Below are 26576 nucleotides of genomic sequence, written 5' to 3'. Positions count from 1 at the left end.
TGAAGAGGAAGTATCTGAAATCACAGCTGAACTGGGAAAAAAAGTGCCATGAGCCAGCAATGTTAAACACTCAGTTAGTATGCCTTTCTGTGACCAGAAATTCCCCTTAGAATTAAATGGGCCATAAAAATGATTTTCTGATTGACAGATAAACAGTGGCCAGAGTTTAAAAATGATCTACCACTGTCCCTACAGCTTTTAATGCTGGTGCCATTTTTATGATTTAACTATTTCTTAATCTTAATTTACACCCAGTTTGCTAAGTCTTGATATGCCTTATGCAATGACATCAAAGGTGATATCTTAAAGGTGAGATCACTTCTGTTAGACATTGCATTTTTTCATAATTTAACAATCTTACATGGACTGGAATCAGATGGGGCTTCACTGCTGCACAACTCCACAACAATGTTAAACATGGATACAGAATAACAGGAAAGCAAAGAAGGAATTACTACCCTAATAATGGCCATCATGGGTTTACACTACAACTTTAGAGAGTAGAATTTGGTAATGATTTAGGTACTATGCCCGAGTTACAGCATCACTAATTTCCTAGACACAAATTTGTGAAAACTAGGTAGCAGTGGTAGAACCTGCTTTAAAAGAGTTCAGCAGAAGATTGCTTACCTAGACAAAGAAATAAAGGGGACAGCCGGACTAAGGCCCATTTGGGTGAGATAACTCACCCTTCATGACCAGTAGCAAAGAAAAAATAACCTGTTTTATAAGTAATAAATATAGGAGTCTGCTGAAAAAAGTCACTATGCTTAACATCCAGCTCAAGACTGGATTTTCACTAGAAATTAAGAGGTAACCGGAAAGACCTATTAGAAGCTAATCTTGAAACAACTTTAAGCAGAAACAAAGAATAACAAAAAGCAAACACAACCTAGAAGCAGTGGCAGTGTGGGTCTTGTTGCTTTGGGGTCCCAGTCAAGACACAATTATGGGACTGATGACAAAGCATGCAGAAGGCACTGTGCATGTCACAAGTGCAGAAGTTTCTGAAAGAAAAAAAAAGAATGAATTGTGATTGGTGGACATGATGACCCAAAAGGACTCATCAGGAAGGGTCCCCTATGTCACACCTGCATAACAGAGCAAGGTCTATGACACCGATGGACAAGGCCTTGACTACAATCCAGGCTCTCTCATTTGATTAGTGACCCAGAACACTGCAGAAGCTCCGAGGGGGGGGGGGGGGATAAAAAGACAGTACCATAACGTTCCATGTTTGTTGTCCTTCATCTCGCCTTCCTTCTTGCTGGTTGGGTTTGGAGCCGATCCTTGGCTCTGGCTCAGAAGATTTACTGTAGATCGAGAGCTTTTACTGGCTCGAAGCTAACCCCTATCCCAATATGCCTAGCGGTAGCTACCCAGATCTTGTTTGTAATAGCCCAAACTAGACATACATAGTAAACAAACAAATTTTACTAAGTGGAAAGGGGAAAAACAAGGCATAATTAACTAACCTGGTATGTCAGCTAGAAACTCAGTCAGTGCAATGAATAAAGGAACTCCTCTCAAACTTCCAGGAAAGGGGGAAGGAGAGGATAACGCAAGAAGGAAGGCGAGATGAAGGACAACAAACATGGAATGTTATGGTAGGTACATAACATCTTTATGCTGTCCCATCTCACCTTGTTCTTGCTGGTTGGGACCATGTCCCCAGCACCTGGTTCTTGGGTGGCTCACTGGAACAAACACTTCAGGACCATGGAACCAAAGGATGCCCTATTCTGGGAGACCACATCCACTTTGTAATGAGTGATAAAAGTATCAGGATTTGCCCATGTTACTGCTGCACAGATTGAATCTAAAGGAAATTTAGCTTGGAAGACAACAGAAGTGGCTAAGGCCCTGGGGTTGAATGCCCTCTGGCCCTCCCTGGAAGCATCTTTTAACGCAAATCATAAGAATAACTGATCGTGTCTGACAGCCATTTTGATAAGGTCACTTTTGAAACTGGAGAACCTTGTTCATTGTCAGCAAAAGATACAAACAATTGGTCTGATTTTCTGAGGTCTTTGGTCCTGTGTAAATAAAAACGTAATTGTTTATGAACATCCAGTTCACGGAGTCTATACTCTGCCTTGTTGCTGTAATTGGGGAAGAATACAGGAAGTTCAATGGACTGATTTAAGTTACACTCTGAATATACCTTTAGCAAGAAGGAAGGATTGGTCCTAAGAGAGAGACTATCTTTGTGAAAAAAAATTCAGGGGACAAGATGCTGCTGGTTCAAAAGGTGGAAGAACCATAGAAGCTAAAACCAAGTTTAGGTCCAAGGGAGTTCTCTTACCATGGGCCGTAAAAGAGTTGTACCTCGTAAGAATGCTCTGCACAACTTATGGGACATGATGTTAGAACCCAAGTCTCCTACATGAAAATTAGAGACGGCAGCTAGTTGGACCCTAACAGTAGCTGCAGCTGCTCCTCTTTCAAAGGTTTCGGCCAGAAAAATCAAGAATCTTTGGAACAGGAGCAGTGAAGTGATCAATGTCATTACTCTTCGCCCAATAAGAGAACCTCTTCCATTTGCTAGTGTAAATCCTCCTGGTAGTGGGCTTGTGAGAGGACACTAGGATATGTTGTACAGCCGGGAAAATGTTTGGGAGCCTGGCTAAGACTGGAAGTGGAAGAGCCTGGCTAAGACTGGAAGTGGAGGAACCAATCAGTCAGCTTGAGAGTTTGGAGGGAAGGATGAAGCCCGCCCGACTGATGCATCAGGAGGTCCAGAACTGGACCCAGTATCCAAGGTTCCAGTTGAAGATGATGGCGAAGAAGCGGGGACCATATCTGACGAGGCCAATAAGGAGCAATGAGTATGAGTTTGCAACCCAGCGACTTTGCTTTCTGAAATACCTTTGGAATTAGAGGGAAAGGTAGAAACGCAGAGAGTAGTCACGGAGGCCAATCGTGAACAAGTGCATCCCTGGGTGACTGTCCTGGAGTGGGGACTAGGGCGAAGTAGCTGCTGCAATTGTTGTTGAGGGGAGTGGCAAAAAGATTGCAGCATGGCTGGCCCCATTTGCGAAAAATCAAGTCCACAACTTCTTGCTTCAAGGACAACTCGTGAAGCATGAGGATAGCCCTGCTGAGTCTGTCTGCTATCACGTTGGATTTCCTGGGAATGTGCATCGCGATCAGAAAATGGTGGGAAGACATCGCCCATTAGCATACTCGAAGCACCTCTCAACACAAGGGGTAAGATCTGGTCCCGCCTTGCATGTTGATGTACCATATCACTGATATATTGTCGGTCTGAATTGCAATGGTCCTGGTAGGTAGAGAGTCTTGAAGTGCTTGCAACGCCAGAAGCACTGCTCTCACCTCTAGTACACTGATGCGCAAATGGTACTCATGAGGATGCCACATTCCTTGGTCAGTCTGTCCCAGATAATGCCTGCCCCACCATATCTTGGAGTTGTCCATGATCACTGTGGCTACAAGATGGGGGTCTAGAAAAGGTCTGCCCAGAGACACCTGGGGGGGCAAGCCACCATACTAAGTCTTTTTTGTAAGTTTCCGTGATCAAGATCATGCGTGACATTGGTAAATCCTGGAAAGACCACTGAGCGAAAAGAAGCCACTGCAGAATCCGTATGTGGAAGCGTGCCAAGGGAACTAGTGTAACTGCTGTGGTCATTGAGCCCAAGACTTGTAATACTTCTCTTGCCTGAACTCTCATCTTCTTTATGAGAAATGAAACTTGCTGAAGAATGGTTGACACCCTGTCTTGAGGCAGTTTTGCTATCATGCGTCTTGTATCTAAGTCTGCCCCTATAAAGGTAATAGACTGACAAGGCAACAAAGGCAGCCTTTTTGTAGTTTATGGTGATGCCTAGCTGGGAACAAGTTTGGACCGTGTAGTCCCTTGCTTTGGTCAGTTGATGCTCGGTGGTAGCAGTGAGGAGCCAGTCTAGATATGGAAACACTTGGAATCCTAGACACCTCAAGTGAGCCGTGACCACTGCCATACACTTGGTGAACACCCTGGGGGGCTGTGGTGAGACCAAAGGGCAGGGCTCTGAACTGATAATGACTGGATCCCAGCCGGAAGCATAGGAATCTCCTGGATTGCCTGTCCATTTTTATGTGGTAGTACGAGTCCTGGAGATCTATGGAGTACATCCAACTGTCCTGACCCAAGAACGGAAGGGAAGAATGGACTGCAGCATTAACATCTGGAACTTAGTCTTTTTTTGACAATTTGTTTAGCTTGCCGAGATCCAAAATGGGTCTCCATTCCCCTGTCTTTTTTGGAACCAAAAAGAACCTTGAGCAAGTTCCGGATCTGATTTGGTCTGCTAGGACTTCTTGGATGGCTCTATTTTTAGCCATCTTTGTACCTCTATGACTGCGTGATTCCCGAAGACTGGGTGGAACATCTGGAATAGAACGTTTTTCTTTTGAGAGGGGTAACTGGGAAAAAGGAATTTTGTAACCCCTGTACATTATTAACCCATGTTTCTCTTGTGATAGTTTGCCAGGCTGCTGGGCACAGTGATGGTCTTGTCCCCGACTGCCTCCAGAGGTGGACAGTTGGGCCTCCCTGGAATGGCCTAGCAGAGAAGGTATCTCTGTCGCCCTGCTGTTGCGGACCCCCCCTCTGCTGCAAGGGTGGCGTCTTTCGTTGTTTCCCCCTCTGCCCCTGGGAGAAAAATCTCAAGTGTGTTAGGCGAAGCACCCTGGGATTTTCGGAACCACATTTTTCACTCTTTTGATCTTTAGGACAGGGTCCAGATGGCGTGGAAAAACGGACTCCTACGGCAGAGAGAGTCTTGCCATCCTGTTCACACCTGGTGAGAGTCTCTTTTACCTGAGGCCCGAACAAGGACGAGCCATCGAAGGGGGCATTGGTAAATGAAAACTTGAAAGGTTCTGCAAACTGACAAAGGAGCATCCAGGAGTGTCTCTGCAAAGCTACTTCAGTATCTGCTGCCCTACTTGCTCCATCTGCCGCATAAGAAATGAGCCTCATGGAGGAGTTAACCACTGAGGTCAAGGTCACAAGCTGGAAGCCACCCTGTTCGCAACTCCCTCAGCTGTAGGATCTTGCAAGGTATCTCCTAGCTTCTTCAGGAGATCACTCTGAAGTTGTGTAAAGTGTGACAAGTAATTTAGCGACTTGAGAGTAAAGGTCATTGAAGACAACACGCGCTTTCCATACTTGTCCATTACATGAGACTCCTTGTTCAGCGGATGGACAGATGAAGTTTCTGCAAGTTCATTCTTAGTGGCTGCTGCCACCACCATGGCATCAACAGGGACCCCTTTGGAAAGGAAGGATTTATCCTTGGGACCAGTAATAAATGTATTCGTTCTCCTCGGAAAGTACAACTGTGTACACTTACCCTAAATGTAGATGTTAAAGTGTATTCACTGTTGCAGTCATCACACTTGGGTTATCTGCTGCAGGTAGCCCTCAGTCAGCCCGAATACCAGTGTCTTAGTATTTCTGCATCTGATGCTGTCGCTTCTTCCATGACGTCAGGTCGTCAGGGGGTATAAAACAGGCAGCCAATACCATTACATCAGTTTTTCTTGGCTCAAATGTCAGGAGCCCCCAAAACGGGAGCTGGTATATGGTGGGGAACACCACCAGTAAAAAGTAAATACCAATGCCATTAGGAATAGCCATAGAGAGGAGAGGTAGAAAGACAGAGAGAGCCAGGGGGCTGGAAGGAAGGAAACCAGGATTGCAACAGTGAATACACTCAAACATCTGCACTTATGTTAAGTGTACACAACTGTACTATGTTCTTCGTGTTTCACTGTTGCAGTCATCACACTTGGGTTGATTCCCAAAGCTGAGGAAGAGTGGAGGCAGTCAAGAAGTGTTAGGGCTGGCTAGTAGACCTTGCAAGACTGTTGTAGCAAATCCAGCCCTGGATTTAGAAAACATAGGTAAGTGGTAATGCTTGGTGAAGGTGTGTACAGAACTCCAGGTTGCAGCTTCCAGAATGTTCCTGGTAGGGACTCCCCTGAGAAATGCTGCAGAGGTGGAAGTAGCCCTAGTGGAATGTGGTCTGATCCCCCTGTGGGGTAGGTTTTCCATGGTAAATGAACAGCAGCAACCACTAAGCGAAAAAACAGTAAAATACAACCCAAGGGTGATCCACAAGTTTATTCTGTAACCCACTTTCTTCCTCTGAAGTCTCGGCCATAGCCTTCAAGGAGTAAAGAACCATAGAAGCACACACATTTTATATATTAACAGATAACAATTGAATAATTAGTTAATTACTCACTTACAAAAATATTTTTTAGCAAGTTAATACAATAAAACAAAATAATTAAATTAATACCCTCCAACTCATTTCTTCATTTAACCCATGAGGATATAAAGTGCTAAACTTTAAAATATAAATAGCCTCTTTAAATAATAATTGTTGTTTGAGACTATTAGCATCAAAACAAGAAACATTCACTTTTCCCAACACTGTTCCTTTTAACCCCTCATTTTTACCTTGATGACATTTTTTTAAAATGCATAGCCACAGAACTTTCCTCTTTACTATTAACAATATATCTAGCATGTTCCATTAATCTGACTTTAAATGCACTTTTAGTTTCACCAATATAAAATTGGTTACATGGACATTTGAGTGCATAAATAACACCCTCAGAATTACAAGTAAAATGATCCCATGTATTAAAAAATATAATGTATAATGTAATGCTTGGTGAAGGTGTGTACAGAACTCCAGGTTGCAGCTTCCAGAATGTCCCTGGTAGGGACTCCCCTGAGAAATGCTGTAGAGGTGGAAGTAGCCCTAGTGGAATGTGGTCTGATCCCCTGTGGGGTAGGCTTTCCATGGTGCTTGAGGCAGAAATGTATGAAGTGTGCTATCCATTTGGAAATGGTTTGTTTTGAAATACATTTACCCTCTGCCCCTGGAGCAAAGCTAACTAGCAGCTGGTCAGATTTTCTGAAAGGCTTAGTCCTGTCAAGGTAGAACTTGAGCTGTCTGTGCACGTCCAAGGAGTGCAGGATCCTTTCCCCTTTATTGAGGATTAGGGAAGAAGGTTGGCAAATGGCTGGATTGGTTTAGAGCTACACTGGACACCACCTTAGGCATAAAGGACGGGTTAGTCCTGAGGGAAACCCTGTCAGCATGGAAAATAATGAAGGGTTCCACAGCCATTAGTGCCTATAAACTCAGACACTCTTCCTGCTGACGTCATGGCTAAAAGCAAGGCTGTTTTCCAAGAGAGGAATTTTAACTCTGCTGAGGCAGCAGTTTCAAAAGGGGGAAGCGTGAGCTTTTCCAGTACAAAGTTAAGGTCCCAGGCAGGGGTGGGTGCTCTCCTAGGGGGCCTTAAGTTGTTAGCCCCTCTTAGGAACTGTTTGACAAGAGGGTTAGAAAATACAAGTGGCTCAGTATTATAATGAGCTGAGATGGCAGAGGCATGAATCTTAATGGAGGAGAAGGATAGGCCTCTGTGGAGTAGCTTTGCTAGGTAATCCATGATTAGAGGTAAGGAGGGCACTGCTATGTCCTTCCCTTGAGACAGATTCCAAGAACAATATCTTTTCCTCTTTTCAGGATAGGATTTCCTAGTACTAGGCCTTCTGGCTTCAAGAATGACGTCCAGCACCCGTTTGCTGAGGGTTGCTGGTGGGGTATTCGAGGGATAAGCCGGGCTGCAAGGTTTAGAGTTTGCAATTGTGGATGCAAAATCTGTCCCTCCTGTTGAGGCAGCAGGGTAGGGAGTCTGATGAAGGTGCCAGGGTGGCACTGTTGTCAGGCTGCATAAGAGCGGGTACCAGTGCTGGCGTGGCCAGTCTGAGGCAATAAGAATTACCCTTGGCATGTTCTGTTTCATCTTGAGACTATTGAGAGAAGGGGCATGGAGGGAAGGCATAAACTGAGAGGTTTTCCCATTGAAAGGATAGGGCATTAGCCTTCCAGGCCCTGCTGTGAGCGTTCTTGGTGCAGAATTTTCTCAACTGGTGGTTCTCGGGGGAGGCAAAGAGTTCCACCTCCGGTGTCCCCCACCTCTGGATCAGCAGGTTGAAGGCGTTGGGCTCCAATTTCCACTCGTGTGGGTCTAGGAGATTTCTGCTCAAGTCGTCTGCCAGTGAATTTTGTTTACCTGACAGGAATTGAGCTTGTAGATGCACTTGGTAGCTAAAGGCTGTGTTCCACAACGCTATGACTAACCTACAGAGTGGGTAAGAGAATGGGTTCCCCCCTGCTTGTTTACATACCACATAACTGTGGTGTCTGTTTTTATAAGCAGTTGTCCTGGAAGGATTAGGCATTTGAAGGCTGTTAGAGCATTCTGTACAGCTAGCATCTCTTCTTGACTGATGTGCAGGAGAATCTGGGCTGGGCTCCAGTGGCCCTGAATGCATGTGCCTGCCATGTGAGCCCCCCATGCATAGTCTGATGTGTCTGTTGTCAGGGTATGGGCAGTGAAGGATTGAGTGAAAATCAGTCCCTTGTTGCAGTTGCATGCTTCTGCCCACCAAAGGAACTCTGCCCTTAGACAACGTATGATAGGAATGACTGTTTCCAGGTCCTGAGAATGTTGGCACCAAAGACTTTTTAAGTACCACTGAAGTTTCCTCATATGCAGTCTTGCATATGGAATTAGCAGAAAACATGAGGCCATGAACCCTAGGGCTTGCAGTATTTTTCTTGCAGAAAGCTGAGTTCTGGTGGCCATTTGTTGTAAGTAGTTTGTCAGACAGACCTGATTTTCTAACGTGAGAAATGCCATCTGGGAAGTTGTGTCCAAGTTTGCTCCCAGGAATACAATCTTTTGTCTGGGTACCAGTTGTGATTTATTTTTGTTGATGGTGTACCCCAATGAAGTAAGAATGCTTTTTACAAATGCCAGGTGCTGAAGTAGCAATTCCTGACTGTCCGCCTGAATCAGGCAGTCATCCAAGTATGGGAAAATTTGGATATTTATCTGCCTGCAGTATGCAATGGCTGGAGCCAGGCACTTTGGAAATACTCTGGGCGCAGTAGATAAGCCAAAGAGAAGAACTGCCCTGAAACGTAGATATTTCCTGCATGACTCCTTTATGGGGATTTGCAGATAAGTTTCTTTTAAGTCTAGAGTGCCTAACCAAGCATCCTTGGCTAGCATATGGAGAAGCTGTTGCAGGGTAAGCATCTTGAATTTTGGGATCACCAGAAAGGTGTTGAGAACTGAAATATCCAGGACTGGGTGCCAAGAGCCCTCTTTTCTGGGCACCAGGAAAAGTCTGGAGTAGAAACCCTGACCATTTGTTCTACTGGAAAAGGTTGAATAGTTTTGATATTGAGCAGGGAAAGTACTTGCTTTTGAGCCTCTGCCCACCGGTTTGGAGGTAGGTCTGGAAACCCTCTTGGGGTTGGCAGTGAATGGAAGTAGAATTTGTACCCCTGGGATATAATGTTTAGGACCCATCGGTCCCGAGTACTGGACATCCAGTTTTTTGCATGAAGGGCAAGTTTTCCTCATAGGGGCACAAGTAATTGGGCAGGACTGGGAAGAATAACTGAAAAGTCATTGCAAACTTTTTCCATAATGGGGTGGCTTATCACTCCCTGTTTTTCGGTTGGGGGCACTCCATTGTTTAGATCTCTGCATACCCTGGGACTGTAGTCTAGGTGGCCTGTTTCCTGTGGGTCTGGTCTGGGAAGTTCTGGAAGGGTTGGAAAAAATAGTTTTTAGGAGGCCAATGCTTACTGAATCTAGGTGGTTGCACTTGTAAGAATTATTTTATTTATTTATTTTACATTTGTTGACCGGGATGGTCTAACTGGATGCATGTCCATTTTCAGTAGAGTCCCGGGGAGATAAGCTCCAGGAAGTTACATTAATACAACTAGTCAAGTAAAGGTTATTATACAGATACAAACTTAAGGTTTCAACAGTTCAAAAATTTACACAGTTTATTTGACAGTTTGCATAGATTTAGCTTTTTCTTCAATCTTTTTAAGAACAACTTCTGCTCTGGTGCCAAACAGCCCTTATTTAAAGGAGCATCTAGTAATTTTGATTTGACATGATCTAGCAAGGTTTGTTCCTTCAGCCAAGCATGCCTTCTCAGTACAGACCCAGTGACTGCAGCCCGGCAAGATGCTTCTGGGGAACCAAAGCCACACTGCAAAGTATGCTTACTAACTTGATTTGCAGAATGCATTCGCTCTTGTAAGTCTTTATTTTCTGCAGAATCTGGAAGTAACACAATTTTTTGTTTAATTAGTTCCATAATATGTTGCTGATACTTCAACATGTGAAACTGGCAATTCAGTGCCCTGATGGCAAGAGTAGCAGAGGTATATACCTTCTTACCCCATCTGTCTAAAGCTCTGGAATCCCTGCCCAAAGGGGTAGGATTTTTGGCTGTAGTAGCCTTAACACCTTTAGGTCCCTGGGAAATGGTCTCTGGATCCGCAGTAGGACTCTTGAAGAGAAATTTGTGGGAATCAGGTATTCTGTAGTACCTGTCAGGTTTCCGAGGGACCGGGGGTAAGACTGGATTCCATAAAAACATCATCTGCAACATCCAAGACAGGGGGTAGAGCTAGAGGCCTGCGCTGAGGCAACTCTAAAAATTCTCTGAGTCTCTTTTTGGACTGAGGGTAGTCTTGGCATTTCCAGTGGAAATGCTCTCTTTAAAGTATGCAAGGTTTCACCAAAAGAAAAATACTCTGGAGGGGAGGCAGAGGGAATGGATTCCTTGCATCTGAATCCTCATAGGCTGATAAGGGCATGTCTCGATAATCAGAAGGGTCAGAGTCATCGAACTCCTGGTCTATAGAATCAGAAGGAAACTCAATTTTTTGAATCTTAGCAGGGGAAGGCTGGCTTCCCCTAATTAGGGTAATAAGGTCTTCAGCCATTCTAAGGATTTGTTTTTGTGGCATGGGAGCCTGAGCATGCACTTTAGTCGTCGGTTTTCTGGGCGTAGTGCGTACTCTGGGGCCTAAGAAACTCGGTCGTTTTGTCTAAAAATGAGGTAGTCTGATTCGAACATCAGTAGGATGGAATGCACCCTTAGAAGCCGGTGCCTGCTCAGCAGCTCAGGACCCTTCCAAGATAGAGACATCCGCAGGTTCCATAGTCAAAGAAGCATCTCGCGGCATACTGGACTCCGAATGGGTCTCAGCAGAGGCCTACAAATCCACAGAAGCAGGCATCAGGGGTTGCAAAGGCGCCTCATTGAGTACCGGCGGACTGGCGACTAGCTTAACGGAAGCGTCGCCTGCAATTTTGGACCTATGTGGCCTGTCTCTGTCTTTATCGATACATTTTTTCTGAGGATCGGTAGTCGGATGCCTTATCGAAGCCATTACGGAATACGGAGAATGAGAGTGAAAGACTTTAGCGACAAAGCCCGACGATGTATGGTTCGAGTGTTAAACAAGGCACAAAACCGACCAAGAGGGATGTCGTGGTCTGGGCCTAAACAGGTGACACAGTAAGAATGAAAACCTCTGTGAAGTATTTGCTTTCCACAGGCAAGACAATTGTTAACTTTTTCTGACATCAGTTAGAGCAAGAACAAAGGATCCCCAACGGGGTACTTAGCTTTAGAAGACTTCAGGATTATAAACTTGAAAACAAAAATTTCAGGTAGCAGTCAACTGGCACTTGGGAACTGCTTCTGGCGCCTCCACTGTAAGAAAGACTGATGTAATGGCGTCGGCTGCCTGTTTTATAACCCCTGACGACCTGACGTTATGGAAGAAGCGACAGCATCCAACGCAGAAATACTAAGACTCTGGTATTCAGGCCGACTGAGGGCTACCTGCAGGCAGATAACCCAAGTGTGATGACTGCAACAGTGAAACACGAAGAACATCTGGTTCCATGGTCTCTGGAGCACTCCACGCCTTTCGACTCACTACAGACAAAAGTGGGTCAAAAGGCAGAGAAACCCAAGAGGTGGAGGGTCAGGAACCAAAGACTCATCCTCAGAAGGGGCTAGGGACTTCCAGCCACCCCTCTAAGGATTTACAAGATGTCTTGAAAGGAGGCATCCTCAGAGGGTGACCGTGGGGACCCTTCTGATTCATCCAAGTCTATGTCTGAAGTGATAGACTGAAGGGAGTCCAGATGCTTCCTCTTACATCTTTTCTTCCGAGGGACCTCCTCAGAATGTTCGGGAGAGGTTTCGGAAGAAGTGGGGGCACCCAATGGGGCATCCTGGGCCACAGATTCCCTACACTTGGAGGCAGGAGGAAGGTCAAAGGCAGGCACAGGCACCGAGAGAGAAGCAGCCAATGGAGCAGAGGGTGGAGCAGTCTCAGGAGACAGCATGCTTCTCATCACCTCGAAGGCGCCATGGTCCCGAGTCGAAGGAGCCTCTGGCTCTGAAGAGCCCAGAGATCTCCTGGGAACCAAGAGCGACGGCTCCGAGTCTGATGTTGGAGCCGAGCTCACCTGCACCAAAGCTCCAACAGGGAGAGTGGGGTCGGACAAGGGTCCAATGCCACTTCCCCCCCTCGAAGCCAGTGAGAAAGCTTTAGCACTCAGATCCCTCAATGGACTGAGACATCGAGGAGATCGGAGCGAGTGTCTGAACAGAGAAAGAAGTAACCAGAGCCGACGATTCCACCACCTCAACCTCCACGCACTCCAGCTCTGAGCGCAAGTGAGTTGGAGGAGGAACTGATGGAGAAGCTGGATGGGCCCCGATGGAGCCAATTCCATATGGGCTGTGCACGATAGTAATTTAGCAAGTGCCTGTGACTTGAGGAGCCTATTGACCACTCTCTCCACGTCATGATCCGAAAGCCTGGAAGACCGAGGGAAGTGCAAAAAGGACCGGTGACTGCCCGCTCCTGATTGCAGCAAAGGAGATTCTGGAACCGAGTATACTGGTTCCAAAGAAGGAGACCTTGTTTGCTTATGGATCTGGACAGGCTCCGAGGACACAAATGGAGCCGCCGGAGTCTTAGCTTTATCGGAGCCAACACTGGGAATCAACAGAGCCGAAGTTTTTTCAGTGGATTTTGTCTGTTCCGAATTCGGAACCGATGGCTTAGTGTGTTTTTTGGACACTTTAGCTGGCTGAGGACCCAGACACGAAGAATCTTGAGGGTTCATCAGAAGGCCACGCAAAATTATCTTATTCTTTCCCTCGTGCAGGACTCTGGAACTGAAAGCATGACAGATCGAGCATGAGCCCTGCAGGTGAACAGCCCCTAAACTATATACACAACTCGTGTGCTCATCCATAAGGGACATTTGTTGGCAACATGAGTCGCATTTTTTGAACCCAGAGGGTTTCGACTCATTGGACATACTGGGTAATAGACAGAAAAATTTACCACATTGCTCGAAAAACAAAGCTGTAAGCTAACAGCACACAACAACTAAGATTATTACAAGGCTGTAATGGCTAGCCCAAACAAGAAGAAAGGACAACTCTTTTAAAAAAAAGAAGAAAAAAAAGGAGAGCCTCTAAGAAGCTCCCCAATAGGAGAGCCTCCAACTTAAATGGCTATCCCAGAAAGAGTGGGGAAAAAGAAGAACCCCCCTCTAATTTAAATGGGCTCGAAGGGGAAAGCAAGGCCTGAAGAAGAAAACAATGGCCAAAAACACCCACAACAAGTAGAAAAAGGGGTCGTTAGACTAACAGGAGATAATATACGCTCTATGTTAATTAAACAACAAAACCCTGAGAAGGATAATAATATAAGTGAAAAAAGCACAAAGTACTTAGCCTGAGCCAGTAGTCGCAATCTCAATGCTGCAAGCGGCAAACGAGATCTGGTTAGCTACCGCTAGGCATGCTGGGATACGGGTTAGCCTCGAGCCAGTAAAAGCTCTCAAGCTATAGTAAAATTGGCCGAGTCGGAGCCGAGGATTGGCTCCGAACCCAACCAGCAAGAACGAAGGCGAGATGGGACAACATAACCAACTGTTTGCCTCCTTGTTTCTCATAGGGAGTAGGGAGTAGGGGTTGGGGAACACATACTCATGACAGTTTCTGGTAGAAAACAGTGATCACTGGTTAGCACTTCAGCAAGGCAAGGAAGAGGCCACAGAACATATTTTGCAGAGGTAATGACATCCCTTGCAAAGGGCTCTTAAGTCCTACTCCTTGGACCACAGTGTGTGTGTGTGTGTGTGTGTGTGTGTGTGTGTGTGTGTGTGTGATATAGCGCTATAATACTAACAAGTTTCCTGTCTTCCTTGCACAGGTAGTAGCAGCTCTCAGGCTCACTCTCCTCTCCGTCCCCACACAAAACTGGCATTCTGGAGATGAAGATTGAAAGGACAACAGCCACAGAAAACCTAATTTGCATCTCCAGTATGCCAAAGGACAATGGTCACAAGGGGTCTGATGGGGTCAAGTCGCACACAAGGAAAAGGAGTATGGAAGCAGAACAGGAGCTCATGAAACACCACTTTCAGGGAAGTACCTACCTAACATGCTAATAAGAGATTACAAAACAAAATCTGCATTTTCCATTACATGCATTTGGGTTACACACACACACACACACACACACACACACACACACACACACACACACACACACACACACACACACACACACACACTTAAATGTTTTCACCATTTGAAAGGAAATCAACTTCAGATACATATAACCCTATTTTCAATCAAGTTTTACAAACATTTACACAAAAATGTTTAATCAAATACACACAGTACCACTGTTGCACAGTAATACTTCACTAAGGGAGAAGTACATTTTTAAGAATACCACACAGACTCTGTATACCTAGCTACACTAACAGACTTCAAATACAATACAATACAAAACTGCTAATAAGCAAAAAAAAAAACTGTATGGACGGCAGAGTTTTCAATTCTATGACCGTAATGCCTTTAGGTCCCCAAACTTTTGAGTTGAGGACTGTGTGCGCCTGATTCTGGGACCAGACAATATGCAGTACTGTGAAGCAAATAAAATGAAATTACAAGACGGATTTCAACAGTAAAAATGTGTATGCTTACCTTTCAAAACAAACACCTTTCTGATAGCTTCTTTAAGTTCCTGATCATCCATTTGACCATCTCAGTAAAGTAAAAACAAAATTGTACTTGTCTGTTCTGAATTTAGCCTTCAAAAATTAAATTCAGAATAAGTCATATAAAAGTCCATGTGCATCACTGTGATAATAGTCCTCCAAACTATGCACAAGTTTGTGCAAACGACTAGTCTTAAAACAAACCTTTTATTACAGCCAGCAATGTCTTCAAATGTCTTTATTAACTTTTGTTTCAAATGTGAAGTGCTTCCATGCAACAGCTCCTACATTAAAATTTATATCTTTGACATTTCTTTTTGCTATAGGTCACAGCTGAAAAGGGTCTAAAACAGGATTATTCCTTCAACAAATTACCAAACAGAATAAATCTGTTTGTAAAAACTACTTTGTAAACCGCTTTCATTACATTCTAAAATCATGGTAAACAATTTTATGATGAGCATAACAGTAAACAGACAAGTGGAGTTAGAATAAAATAAATGTAAATTACCAAAAAAAGCAGTGTAATAAGTAACAGTAGACTTACCAGTAGTGTCGTCACTGCTCTTGTCTTTACTTGGGCTAAGTGTATCGGACAAATCAGACTCTCGTGCTTCAGCTTGATTTTCTAACAAAAACAGACCACCACATTCAGCTTATCTACTTAGTTTTAAAACAGAGTAAAATGAAAAGAAATCAAACATTCCCAATCAATGCGATTTCTAGATACTCAGTAACACACCACTAAAGTCAGGGCAAAAAGCTCTACACAGCCAACATATTTGCAGTGATGTTTCAAATCACTGTTCCATAACTATCATTCTACAAAAATATGCTGCTCGAAGCCTGCTTATCTGTGTCAGATAAAAGCTAATGCACACTAAGACAACTGGATGACCTCTTCATTTAATAGACGGCTGCAAAAACAACTCTTGGCTCCCACAGGAACGCTTAAAATATAAATCTTTATTCAAAACTGGTCATAACTCAAGTTATTACAAAAATAGAAAGTCTTGGTTCCACCATTTCACAAGTTTTCCATGTTCAAATACTGCAAATGTGGTGAAAGAATGCACAAATCATATAGCACAATCACTGACATGGCCTGTCCTGCTTATGTATTAGCTCCTATTTGATCACACTCGCTTATTTAACTCTGCTGATGGGTACAGCCCCAACAGGATCTGTGGACCTTCTTCAGGGGAGAGACCTAAAGAGGTACTTATATAGTCTAGGGGAAGTATGACAATGGTGGGATGGGAAAAAGTACAGTTGTGTAAGTAAACTTACCATACCAGTAGATGTTTGAATAATAGCTGCTTTAGCAGGCTTAGCTTTATGGGTTACATCCTACCAAGGATATAAAAACCGGCCAATTTCAGGGCATCTTCCACTCATTCACCTAAGGTGACTAAAAAGACAGGAGTGGGTGCCAAAGCCCTTTAGAGCGTTTGTGTCAACACACAGAGTGAGGCTGAGCTCTAAAAGGGCAATGCTAGCAATAACAAAAATAAGTATTTACACAGTGGCATAAAACTCAACAAAAACATGGAGGATGGAAGGGAGGGAGTAGATAACTTCAGTGGTGACCATTTGAACATTTAATGCTATGGTAAGTTTACTTGCACAACAGAGTTGCTGCTTCTAGAAAACTTCTAGAATCCAACCCTTTCCAAAAAGTCACAGATAAAGCCAAGGCACTGGTAAAGTAGGTTTTGACCCTGCCTGTGACACACCACAATAAAACTAACAGCTTGAGACAACCATTTGGAAATAGTCTGTTTTGACACAGGTTGTGCCTTCTGAACTTCACAAGAAATGGACGACTGATCCAAAGATCTGCAAGATTTAGTTTCGTCAAGATGGTACCTGAAAAGTCTGTGGATATCCATGGTATGAATTATCCTTTTTTCAAAATCTTTTAGGTGTAGGAAAGAAAACGGTGAGATAGATAGTTTGGCTTAAAGTAAACTCAAACTTTAAGCATAAAAGGAAGATTCATTTTCAAATTCATTTCAAATAAACCCTGTCTCTGTGAAAATTAAGATAGGAATGATTCTCCATTAGAGTTTGTAACTCAGATACTCTTCTTGCAGATGTCAGGGCAGTCAGTAAAACAGTTTTCCATGTTAAGAACCTCAAGTCAGCCAGATTAGCTGGTTCAAATAAAGGAATTTTGTGTTGGAGAAGCTAACACTTGAGATCCCAAGGAGGGGCCATCAATTTCCTGGAGGCCTGTTATGCAAACCCTTTTAAAAACATTTTGACATGATAATGGACTGAAACAGGAGGATCCATGGATAGACATGGTGAAATGGCTCATAAATTAACCCTGACAGATGAGTAAGAAAGGCCGTAGGAAAGTAGCTCACACAAACATTGTATAAACAAAACAAAAAAACAACTAGCCTGAATGGGTGGTAGTTATGTTGTTGGTACCAACTATAACACCTTTTCCATTTACTAATATATAATTTTATAGTAACAGGCTTTCTTGCCACCATTAGTACCTGCTGCACATCCTCAGTAAACAGGTGCCTAAAGGGAATTACGACACTATCATCCAGGTAGTGTTGAAGTTGACTGTGGTTGGGTGTGCATCAAACACCCCAATCTTATGCGAGTAGAACCAATCTGTGAGGATGATTGCAGTAATTGCCAATGGCCAATTCCAAAAGAAGGGAGAATCACTGTTGACTGTGTCAGAAGAAAGTCACCTCAACGACCTTTGTTGATTCCTTCTGAATCTTCAGGAATTCCCCACAGATGAATCAAATCTTAAAACAAAATGTGAACTAGATTCCATTCATGAGTGTCTGCCATTGTCCTGCTCAGGTTACTACCACACAATGTTGCTCTGATGGAATAAAAGATGCATGCAGAGTGAAGCTGTACTGTGAAGCCATTTCCCAAGCTAATATGGCTAGTCTGCAAAAGGGTACAACCTGGCTCCTCCCTTGCTTGTTGATGTACCACATGACTGTGGTATTGTCTGTAACAACTTCAAGAGGAAGAGGGGACCAATGATGACTCACAAAGTTCAGTGCCTTGAACAGGGCAAGCATCTCTTTTATACTTATGTGCTTGTGTCTGTCCTTGGTGTAACGCACACCATGGACTTTTACCCTCATGAAACTGCTCCCCATGCAAAGTGCGAGGCATCTGTAGTGGCCAACTGCTTGGGAGAAGGAATTCCTGGGTTTAAGCACATTCCTGTTTGCACCAACTGGTTTCTCTTCTGACAAACCCTAGCACTGGGATTTGAAAAGACAAACATGCTATTACCAGAGATGTTCGATACCACTGTATCTCTGTAATGTTTAGTCTTGCCAGGGGTATCATGAGAATCATAGATGCCACGAGACCCAAAATCCTGAGGTATTCCCTTGCAGTGATCGCAATTAGAGTGGAAAACCTCAGAAATACAACTAGATATAGATATGTTTCTTTTTGTAGGAGAAAAGTTGTTTGGACAGAGGTGTCTAGCTGGCAACCCAGGAACACAATCCTGTCTGAAGGAGTCAAAATGACTTTTGAATGTTCTATTAGAATCTCAGCTTATGTACAAGATCTCTCATCCAAGTGAGAGATTGTTGACACTTTTGAACAGATAAAGTTGCCAAAATATGGAAAAATGTGGATACCCTGTAGCCTGCAATTAACTATAACTGGAGCTAGACACTTTGCAACCACATATGAAGCAGTGGACAGTCCAAAGGGTAAGGCAGAAAATGGATACTGTGATCCAGACACACAAAAAGTTAAGAAATGCCTAAAGTCTAGATAAACAGGGACGTGATGAAAAGCATCTTTTAAATCTAGCCTTGCCAAAAAATCTTGAATGAGGAAGCAGGGTTAACGGGTTGAGAGGTGAAATCATTTTTTAACGTAGGCACCATCATAAGCATGTTTAGGAAAGAATGACACAGAACTGATCTCAAAGCACATACACACTGCCACTAACATAAAAACCTTTCCTAACCTCAGAAAAAGGAACTGACCATCACTCCCCTGGGACTGCACATGTTGAAGGACAGAGGGAATAAGTGCATATGGTGAGCTGGGTGAGGAAATTAACCCCTGAAAAGGAGGAATTTCTTCCTACCACCTGTAACCTTGATGAATGACCTTCAGAGTCCATTTGTCTGAAACAATCTGATGTCAAAGAGAAAAATGGAGATTCAGACTGGAAGTGAAAACGGACTGCTGTGATGGGGTGGGGGGGTAAAGTTCCTTAAAGTGATTTGGTCATGATTGTAGGAACATCGTGAGTTAAGTGCAATAATGCACCTATGTTGTTGTAATTTAGTATTTATTTGGCCTGTTTGTTTTTCTTAAATAGAAAGCTTTGCAAACTTTTTATTAAGCTACAACCCAAATAAATCTACTCTGGTCCATCATGATGTCATTGTAAGCAAAACAAGATTTGTGTCAACAGAATAAAATGGTGCACCTCTGAACATGCGCTGCAGTGTCCTTTAATGTCCATGGGCGCACTTCACAATTTCACTACCATAATGTCACGGAGGTTAAAGTTTACTTTTAAGATCAATGGCATGAAAGTGGGGAAAGAACTGAAATAAAGGAGTACGTTAATACTGGGCATTCTAGGACTTCTATGTGGGGGAAATTCTCAGACGTAAAAGGAGGATTTCTGGCCATCTTTCCGAAATTAGAGCTAAGTGCAAGAATAATGCACTCTGCTCCTGCAGCTTCACAAAAAACACATTGGCTTTAAATTTCCAATTACTGATCATGTGGACCTTTTGAAACTGGAAGGAGACATCCATAATCTTTTAGAAAAATGTGAACTACTGTTGCAGCTGAAATCAAACTCTTTTAGAAAACTGGGGCTTAATTATTACTGCTCCATAAAAAGCATACTAGAACTCCGAAAACTGTCCCCTACTGTTTAAAAGACTATTAAAAGTCTGATAGGGAACTGATTAATACTGACATTACATGCTAATATTATACATGCCAACACTGTTATAAACAAATATCAAACATTGTAACTATATTACAATGAAAATAACGGGCATTGGTGCTGTCTTCTGATACTTTTACTAATTTAAGCTAAGTGGATTCTGAGTTACATGCCACACTTGGAACAGATCTCCCCCAGGGCCTTAATGCTTTATTTTTTAACATATTTCCACCTTAGCAATTATAACTATGGTTTTCAGCCTACTTAGGTGTTTACTTGTAGATTTATACACATGTTCATTAATATTATGAAGTTTTTACACACAAACCTGATGAAATATTTATTTGGTATGAAAACAATCTTTGTTAAAAGTGTTGCAGATTATAAATTACTAATATTTATTCTGACAGAAGTCTAGTGGTAGATCTTTTTGTTACTCAATTAGTCATTTTGTTTTCTTAATTAATAAAGTCTGGATTAGTAGGTTAGCCATAATAAGCTGTTGTTAGATTATAGATTTTTTAGTTTCAGTTCTAAGATAGCACAGTCTCAGTTTACACTATGGTGTTAAGGGGAAAGGGGGACTTTAGAGAATGTGTTAGATGCTTTTATTGGTCTTAACAGAACCACACTCTGTAACTACTCCCATGCTCCAAATAACCTATAGATAAATAATGAATGTTTGTAATGTTTTTCATTATCACAACAAACCAAAGCACTTGCAGAACCAGCAAACAAAACGCCTCTTCAGGTCAGTGAACCAAAAAGATTTTAACGCCACAAAACAGTAACTTGCGTTTTCGTCGACTTCATCAGAATGAAAAATTAACCAAGCTAGTAATCTTCTTAAATAACCCTCCCTTCCCATTGACAAAACAATTAACCAATTAAAACATTTAGTATAACTGAATGCAGTGCATTCAAAGTACAACTGTAAAAATGCAACTATAAAAACAAATAGTTACTTGTTACAGTAACAAATTTTTTAAAAAACATTGAATCACATAATTAGTATGTAAATACATAAAATTTCAGTTGGTGTGTCTTCCGGCTTTTCCCGGTTAGGGGTCACCACAGCAGAACTCCGGTCCGCTAATGATTGGCAGTAGATTTTTATGTGCCGAGTTGCCGGCCCTGACGCACAACCTTCAATGAAGGTACGCCCATTCACGCATGTCTCCACACAGAAGACGCTCTAGCTGAGAATTGAACAGGATAACATCTTGCTGTCAGACGACAACGCTACCGCAGCACCACCAATACATAAAATTTCAGTACTGACACTTATTTGGTTAAAGACATTATTTCTAGAAATTGGGGGAAGTTTGGGGAATATTCTGACTTGGACTTGTTATTCAAGAACCCCCTGAAATTTACTCATAGGAAGGGGAAAAATATTAAGGAAATGTTGGAATATAGAAAACCAAAGAAGGGTAGCCAGAAGAAAGCACTTTTAAGTGTGGGGCTTGCTCCCAATGCTCACGTTATACAGGGGGAGAGAGTTTGTATTTAATGGAGAGGAACACAAAGTTAGAAACTAACAAGTTCTCCAACTGCGACACCTTGGGGGTCATATATATCGCCATTTGTAAACCCTGTGGAGCCTTCTACATAGGAAAGACCACAAGGAAGTTTAAGAGGCGAATATACGAACATCTCTATGACATTAGTAAGCAAGACACTAACAATGCACTATTTAGACATACCACACTTTGTAAAGATGCAGTTTTTTTTTTTTTTTTTTTGTCAAAAATGGAACAAGACCCTCGAGCTGGTCCCTGGGAGACAACGATAAGAGTACAGGGAACTATTTTGGCAGTTGAGCTTGGAGGCCAACAGCGTACCAGGCTTGAATTACTATATTTCTTTAGCCCCTGTCCTTAACCTTAGATCTGCTAAACTATAATGCTTTTATTTAGCATTATTTCTTAACCAGTAGATGGCAGTGTTTTACGAGTTTACCACAGTGGTTTTGTTTCAACACAATTTAAAACTTTGGTGTAACACATCTTTTTTACTTATTTCTATTATATTACATTTGATGGCCTGCATTTTATGTACTTGCATACTAATTATGTGATCCAATGTTTTTTAAAAAGAAGTTATGTACTCACCATAACGTTCCATCTGCGTCGGTAACTTCATTTATCAGCAACCTGTGGGTATCGGATCCGAGCCGGCTGCTTTCCAAGCTAAAGATCCGAGTTCCAAGCTCCTCCCCTTAACCCATCATACCCTGCTACCTCCTTCCAGCCCTCAGATCGCGTTTGCCCATTATACAATTTCACCAAGACAAAACAACAACCTAAAAAAATCCTAATCTAGCGAATATCAAAGGCTGAATCATTGTAGGATCCAGATGACCAAAGAAACAGGTTAGGGGGAAAGGGGGGGTCAGTTGCTGACAAATGAAGTTACCTACTCAGATGGTACGTTATGGTGAGTACATAACTTCTTTATCTGAAGTAGTTAACTTCATTTGATCAGCAACCTGTGGGACAGAGTCCCCAGCTACCAAACACTTGGGAGGTCCTTAAGGAAGGATATTCCGGAGCACTGCAGAGCCAAAAGCTGCCCTTCCTTTGGATATTAAATTCAATTTATAATGAGAGATAAAGGTATGAGAGGAAGCCCAAGTAGCTGCAGAACAAATGTCATCCAAGGGCACTCTTGACCAGAACGCAGCAGAAGTAGCCACAGAACGGGCAGAATGTATGAACTCCTAAGGGCTCTGGCCGACCAGATATCTTGTATGTGAGCAAAATGCATTGAGAAATCCCTCTAGCTAAAGTCACCTTCGACACTGGCTTACCCAAGAAGGGCTTCGCAAAGAAAACAAAGAGCTGCTCTGACTTGCGAAAGGCAGCTGTTCTGTGCACGTAAAAACACAATTGTCTACGAACATCTAACAAATGAAGTTTGTATTCCCCTTTATTCTAAAACAGGTAGATTAATGGACTGATTGATGTTCGCCTCGGAAGCCACTTTAGGTAAGAAGGAAGGGTTAGTCCTGAGAGAGAGACTGTCCTTATGGAAAACAAGATATGGGGGTTTAGTACAAAGGGCCTGGAGCTCTGACACCCTTCTAGCTGAGGTAATAGCTATTAGGAAAGCAGTTTTCCAACATAAGAATTTTATATCAACAGAAGCTGCGGGCTCAAACGGTGGCCCAGTTAGAGCCTGAAGGACCAAAGTTAGGTCCCATGGGGGAACAGCGTTCCTAATAGGAGGTCTCAAAAGGAAGGTGCCTTTCAAGAAGGTCTTACAAATCTTAGTGGACGCTAAAGGACTTAGATTGTCTCCAATGTGAAAATGGGAAATGGCAGCCATTTGAACCTTTACAGTAGAAGAACTGGCCCCTTGCTGAAAAATATGAGATAGGAAATCAAGCACTGCTGGAATGGGAGCAGTGAAAGGATCCAAATTCCTAAGCGAGGCTCAAATGGAAAACAGTTTCCACTTGCTGCTGTAAACCTTCCTGGAAGAAGGCTTATGCACCACTACCAGGATGGATCTAACTGCAGACGAGATAACGGGAGTTCTGGTAACTAATGGAACTGGATCAACCAAGCTGAGAGCTTGAGGTCGTCCATATTCGGAGTTCCTAATCCCAAAGGATGAGAAATCAGATCCGGGATGGGATCTAAGATCCAAAGAGGAGCTACAAGATGAGACCGTAGGTACAGGAACCAGGTTTGACGAGGCCAGAATGGGGCTATGAGGATAATCTTGTTTCCCAACCGACGAGCTTTCTGTAAAAATTTTGTCATTAACGGAAGAGGAGGATAAGCAGAAAGAAGACCGGATGGCCAAGCATGGAATAGAGCATCTCTGGGGCTTTCCTGGGGGGGGGATTAGAGCGAAAAACTTGCTGCACTTCGCGTCTGAAGGCGATGCGAAGAGATTGCAGCAAGGCTGACCCCACTTGCGGAAGATCTGTTTCGCTACTAAGGGGTTCAGAGACCACTTGTAAGGTGAGAGGATAGTTCGACTCAGCTTGTCCGCTAGGATGTTGGAACAACCCAGAATGTGCGTTGCTAACAGAAAAAGGTTGGTGGATATCGCCCAATCCCAAACTCTCATGGCCTCTCGGCAAAGAGGGTAAGACCTGGTCCCCCCCCCCTGTTTGTTGATGTACCAGACCACTGACATGTTGTCTGTCTGAATTGCAATAGTCCCTGGAGGGAGAAAGGTATGAAGAGTTTGCAACGCTAGAAGCACCGCTCTCATCTCCAGAACATTAATATGCAGAACGGTCTCTGTCTGAGTCCACGTACCTTGGACAGTTCTTCCCATGCAATGCCCCCCCCACCCAAGGCGAGAAGCGTCCTTGGTTACCATGGCTTGGGGTTGTGACATTATGAATGGTAGTCCTTCCCAAAGCTCTCGAGATTGGTGCCACCATATGAGGAAATTTCTGCAAACTCTGCTGAGGGGGACTAGAGTCCAGCGGGTGTTGACGGATAGACCACTGGATCTGCAAGGTCCACTGGAGAACCCTCATGTGCAAGCAAGCTAAGGGTGAAAGGTTGATTGTTGCTGCATTGGACCCTAAGGCTCTCAGGACCAACTCCACCGATAGGGCTGGAGATTGAAGGAGTGCTAGAACGTGAAGCGTTAAGCTGCGAAGTCTGTCCGATGTCAAGAAGGCCTTGGTCTGAAGTGTGTCTATTCTGGCCCCTATGAAGTCATGGACTTGGACTGGTTGAAGGGATGACTTCTTGTGATTTATAGTGATCCCCAACTTGGAGGCTAAGAGCAGGAAGTAATCCCTGGCTGAGCAGAGTAGATGCCTGGTGGAGGCAGCAAGGAGCCAGTCGTCCAGGTAAGGAAAAACCTGTATTCCCTGAAGTCTCAGGTGGTTCGCTACAACTGCCATGACCTTGGTGAACACCCTGGGGGCTATGGTGAGGCCGAATGGTAGGACCCTGAACTGGTAAGGACTGGCCCCCAACCGAAAGCGGAAAAACCTCCTAGATCGCCTGTCCATGAGAATGTGGTAGTACACATCCTTGAGATCTATAGAGCACATCCAGTCGTTCTACTGCAACAGGGGGAGAATGGATTGAAGAGTGACCATCCAGAATTTCTCCTTGGCAATGAAGAGGTTCATTGTAGAAAGGTCGAGAATTGGTCTTAAGTCCCCCGTCTTTTTTGGCACCAAAAAGAACCTGGAGTAGTTGCCTAACCCGGACTGGTCTGTGGGGGATGTGCTGGATGGCTCTTTTTTCTAGCAGCTTCTTTATTTCTAAAGCTGCAGCCTCCCTATGACTGGGTGGAACATCGGGGAGGCGCCTCGATTGAGGAGGAAGATTTATGAAGGGACTAGAGTAGCCTCTGGATATTATTCGAAGCACCCAGCGATCTGATCGTGATGGACTCCCATTGTGCCACGTGTTTCAAAAAATGCCCCCCCGACTGCCTCCAGAGAGGAGCAGTCGGGCAAACCCTCAGGGCTGCTGCGTGCGTCGATCAGAAAAGGGTTCCCGCGACCCATAATTCTTCGGCCCCCCTCTGCCTCTGGGCCGGCGTCCACCTTGTTCCCCTCTGCCTCTGAAGGACGAAGGATCCGGAGCGTAACGGGACTGCTGAGACTTCCGGAAGCCACATCTTTTGTCCTCACTGGTTCCTGGAAAAGGACCTTTGTGGAGTCGAGAAGCGGATTCAGACGGCAGACAGTGTCTTCCCATCTTTCTCGCTTTGGACCAATGTATCGCGGACGGTCTTGCCAAACAGGGTAGAACCGAAGGGAGCGTTCGCGAAGGACACCTTGAAGGGTTCCGCTAAATCGCAAAGTCGGAGCCAGGAGTGACACCATAAGGCGATGCCTGATCCGTTGGCTCTAGAGGCCTCCTCCGTGGCATGGGAGAGTAGCCGCATAGACGTGTTCGATACAGATTTTAGAGTAGCCATATGAGTCGAGAGGGTCCATTTGTCCTTGGCCGACATGGACTCAGGGGGAGACTCAGCGTATTCCTTCACCAGATCCTGCTGAAGCCTAATCACATGGGCCAAGTAATTCAGCGCCCTTATGGAAAAGGTAGCCGAAGCAAACATCTGCTTTCCGATAAGATCCATCGTCCGAGACTCCTTATCATGAGGATGGACCGAAGAACTATCCTGTGCCAGTTCCTTCTTGATGGCAACCGCCACCACCACGGCATCTACCAGTGAACCTTTACTCCACGCTATCCTATCCACAGGGGGGGCTAAGAATCTTATCTGGTCTCCTGGGGATTGGCTCTACAGTGTCCGGCTCCTTCCACACCCTGGTAGTAATGAGGTCTACCAGGGGGTCGGCTGGAGGGGATACCCAAGTGGTAGACAGGCCTGCGTCAAACACCTCCAGAAACACAGACTCATCCAAGGAAGGCTTTTGGACTGACCCCCCCCTTTTAGGCGTAGCATTCCCATAATGTCTCCAAAGGAGACGTCCTCGGGGGGGGGGGTGACCTGGGGGAACCTTCCCCTTCCTCTAAATCGGCGTCATCTGTGAGGGACTTGGGGGAGTCCAAGTGCCTCCTCTTACACTTGTGTTTGTGAGGGACCTCCTCGGCGGGACTGTCTGAGGAGGGCTCACCAACAGGGTCATGTTCCTTCAGTGGAACTGGGTGGGGTGTAGACGCAGGCTGTCCCTGGGGCCGGATGATGGAAGACGAGCTCGTCTGCGAGGGAGTGTTGGCTGGAT

The 26576-nt window shown here is 44.2% G+C and overlaps 1 protein-coding gene across 10 annotated transcripts in view; it reads right to left on the bottom strand.

The window, feature by feature from the left end:
- Nucleotides 1-26576, bottom strand: part of LOC122807767 (sarcolemma associated protein) — a 2306558-nt gene that overhangs the window by 804885 nt on the left and 1475097 nt on the right. For all 10 annotated transcript variants that reach the window (XM_044078786.1, XM_044078776.1, XM_044078778.1 and 7 more), the window contains one exon: nt 15509-15589. In XM_044078786.1, coding sequence (XP_043934721.1) covers nt 15509-15589 — 81 coding nt within the window. The remainder of the gene's footprint in view (nt 1-15508; nt 15590-26576) is intronic.

The sequence above is a fragment of the Protopterus annectens genome, chromosome 7.part1 (assembly GCF_019279795.1).
Source record: "Protopterus annectens isolate FY-2018-M chromosome 7.part1, PAN1.0, whole genome shotgun sequence".
Lineage (NCBI taxonomy): Eukaryota > Metazoa > Chordata > Ceratodontiformes > Protopteridae > Protopterus > Protopterus annectens.
This window is presented reverse-complemented; position numbering and strand designations above follow the sequence as displayed.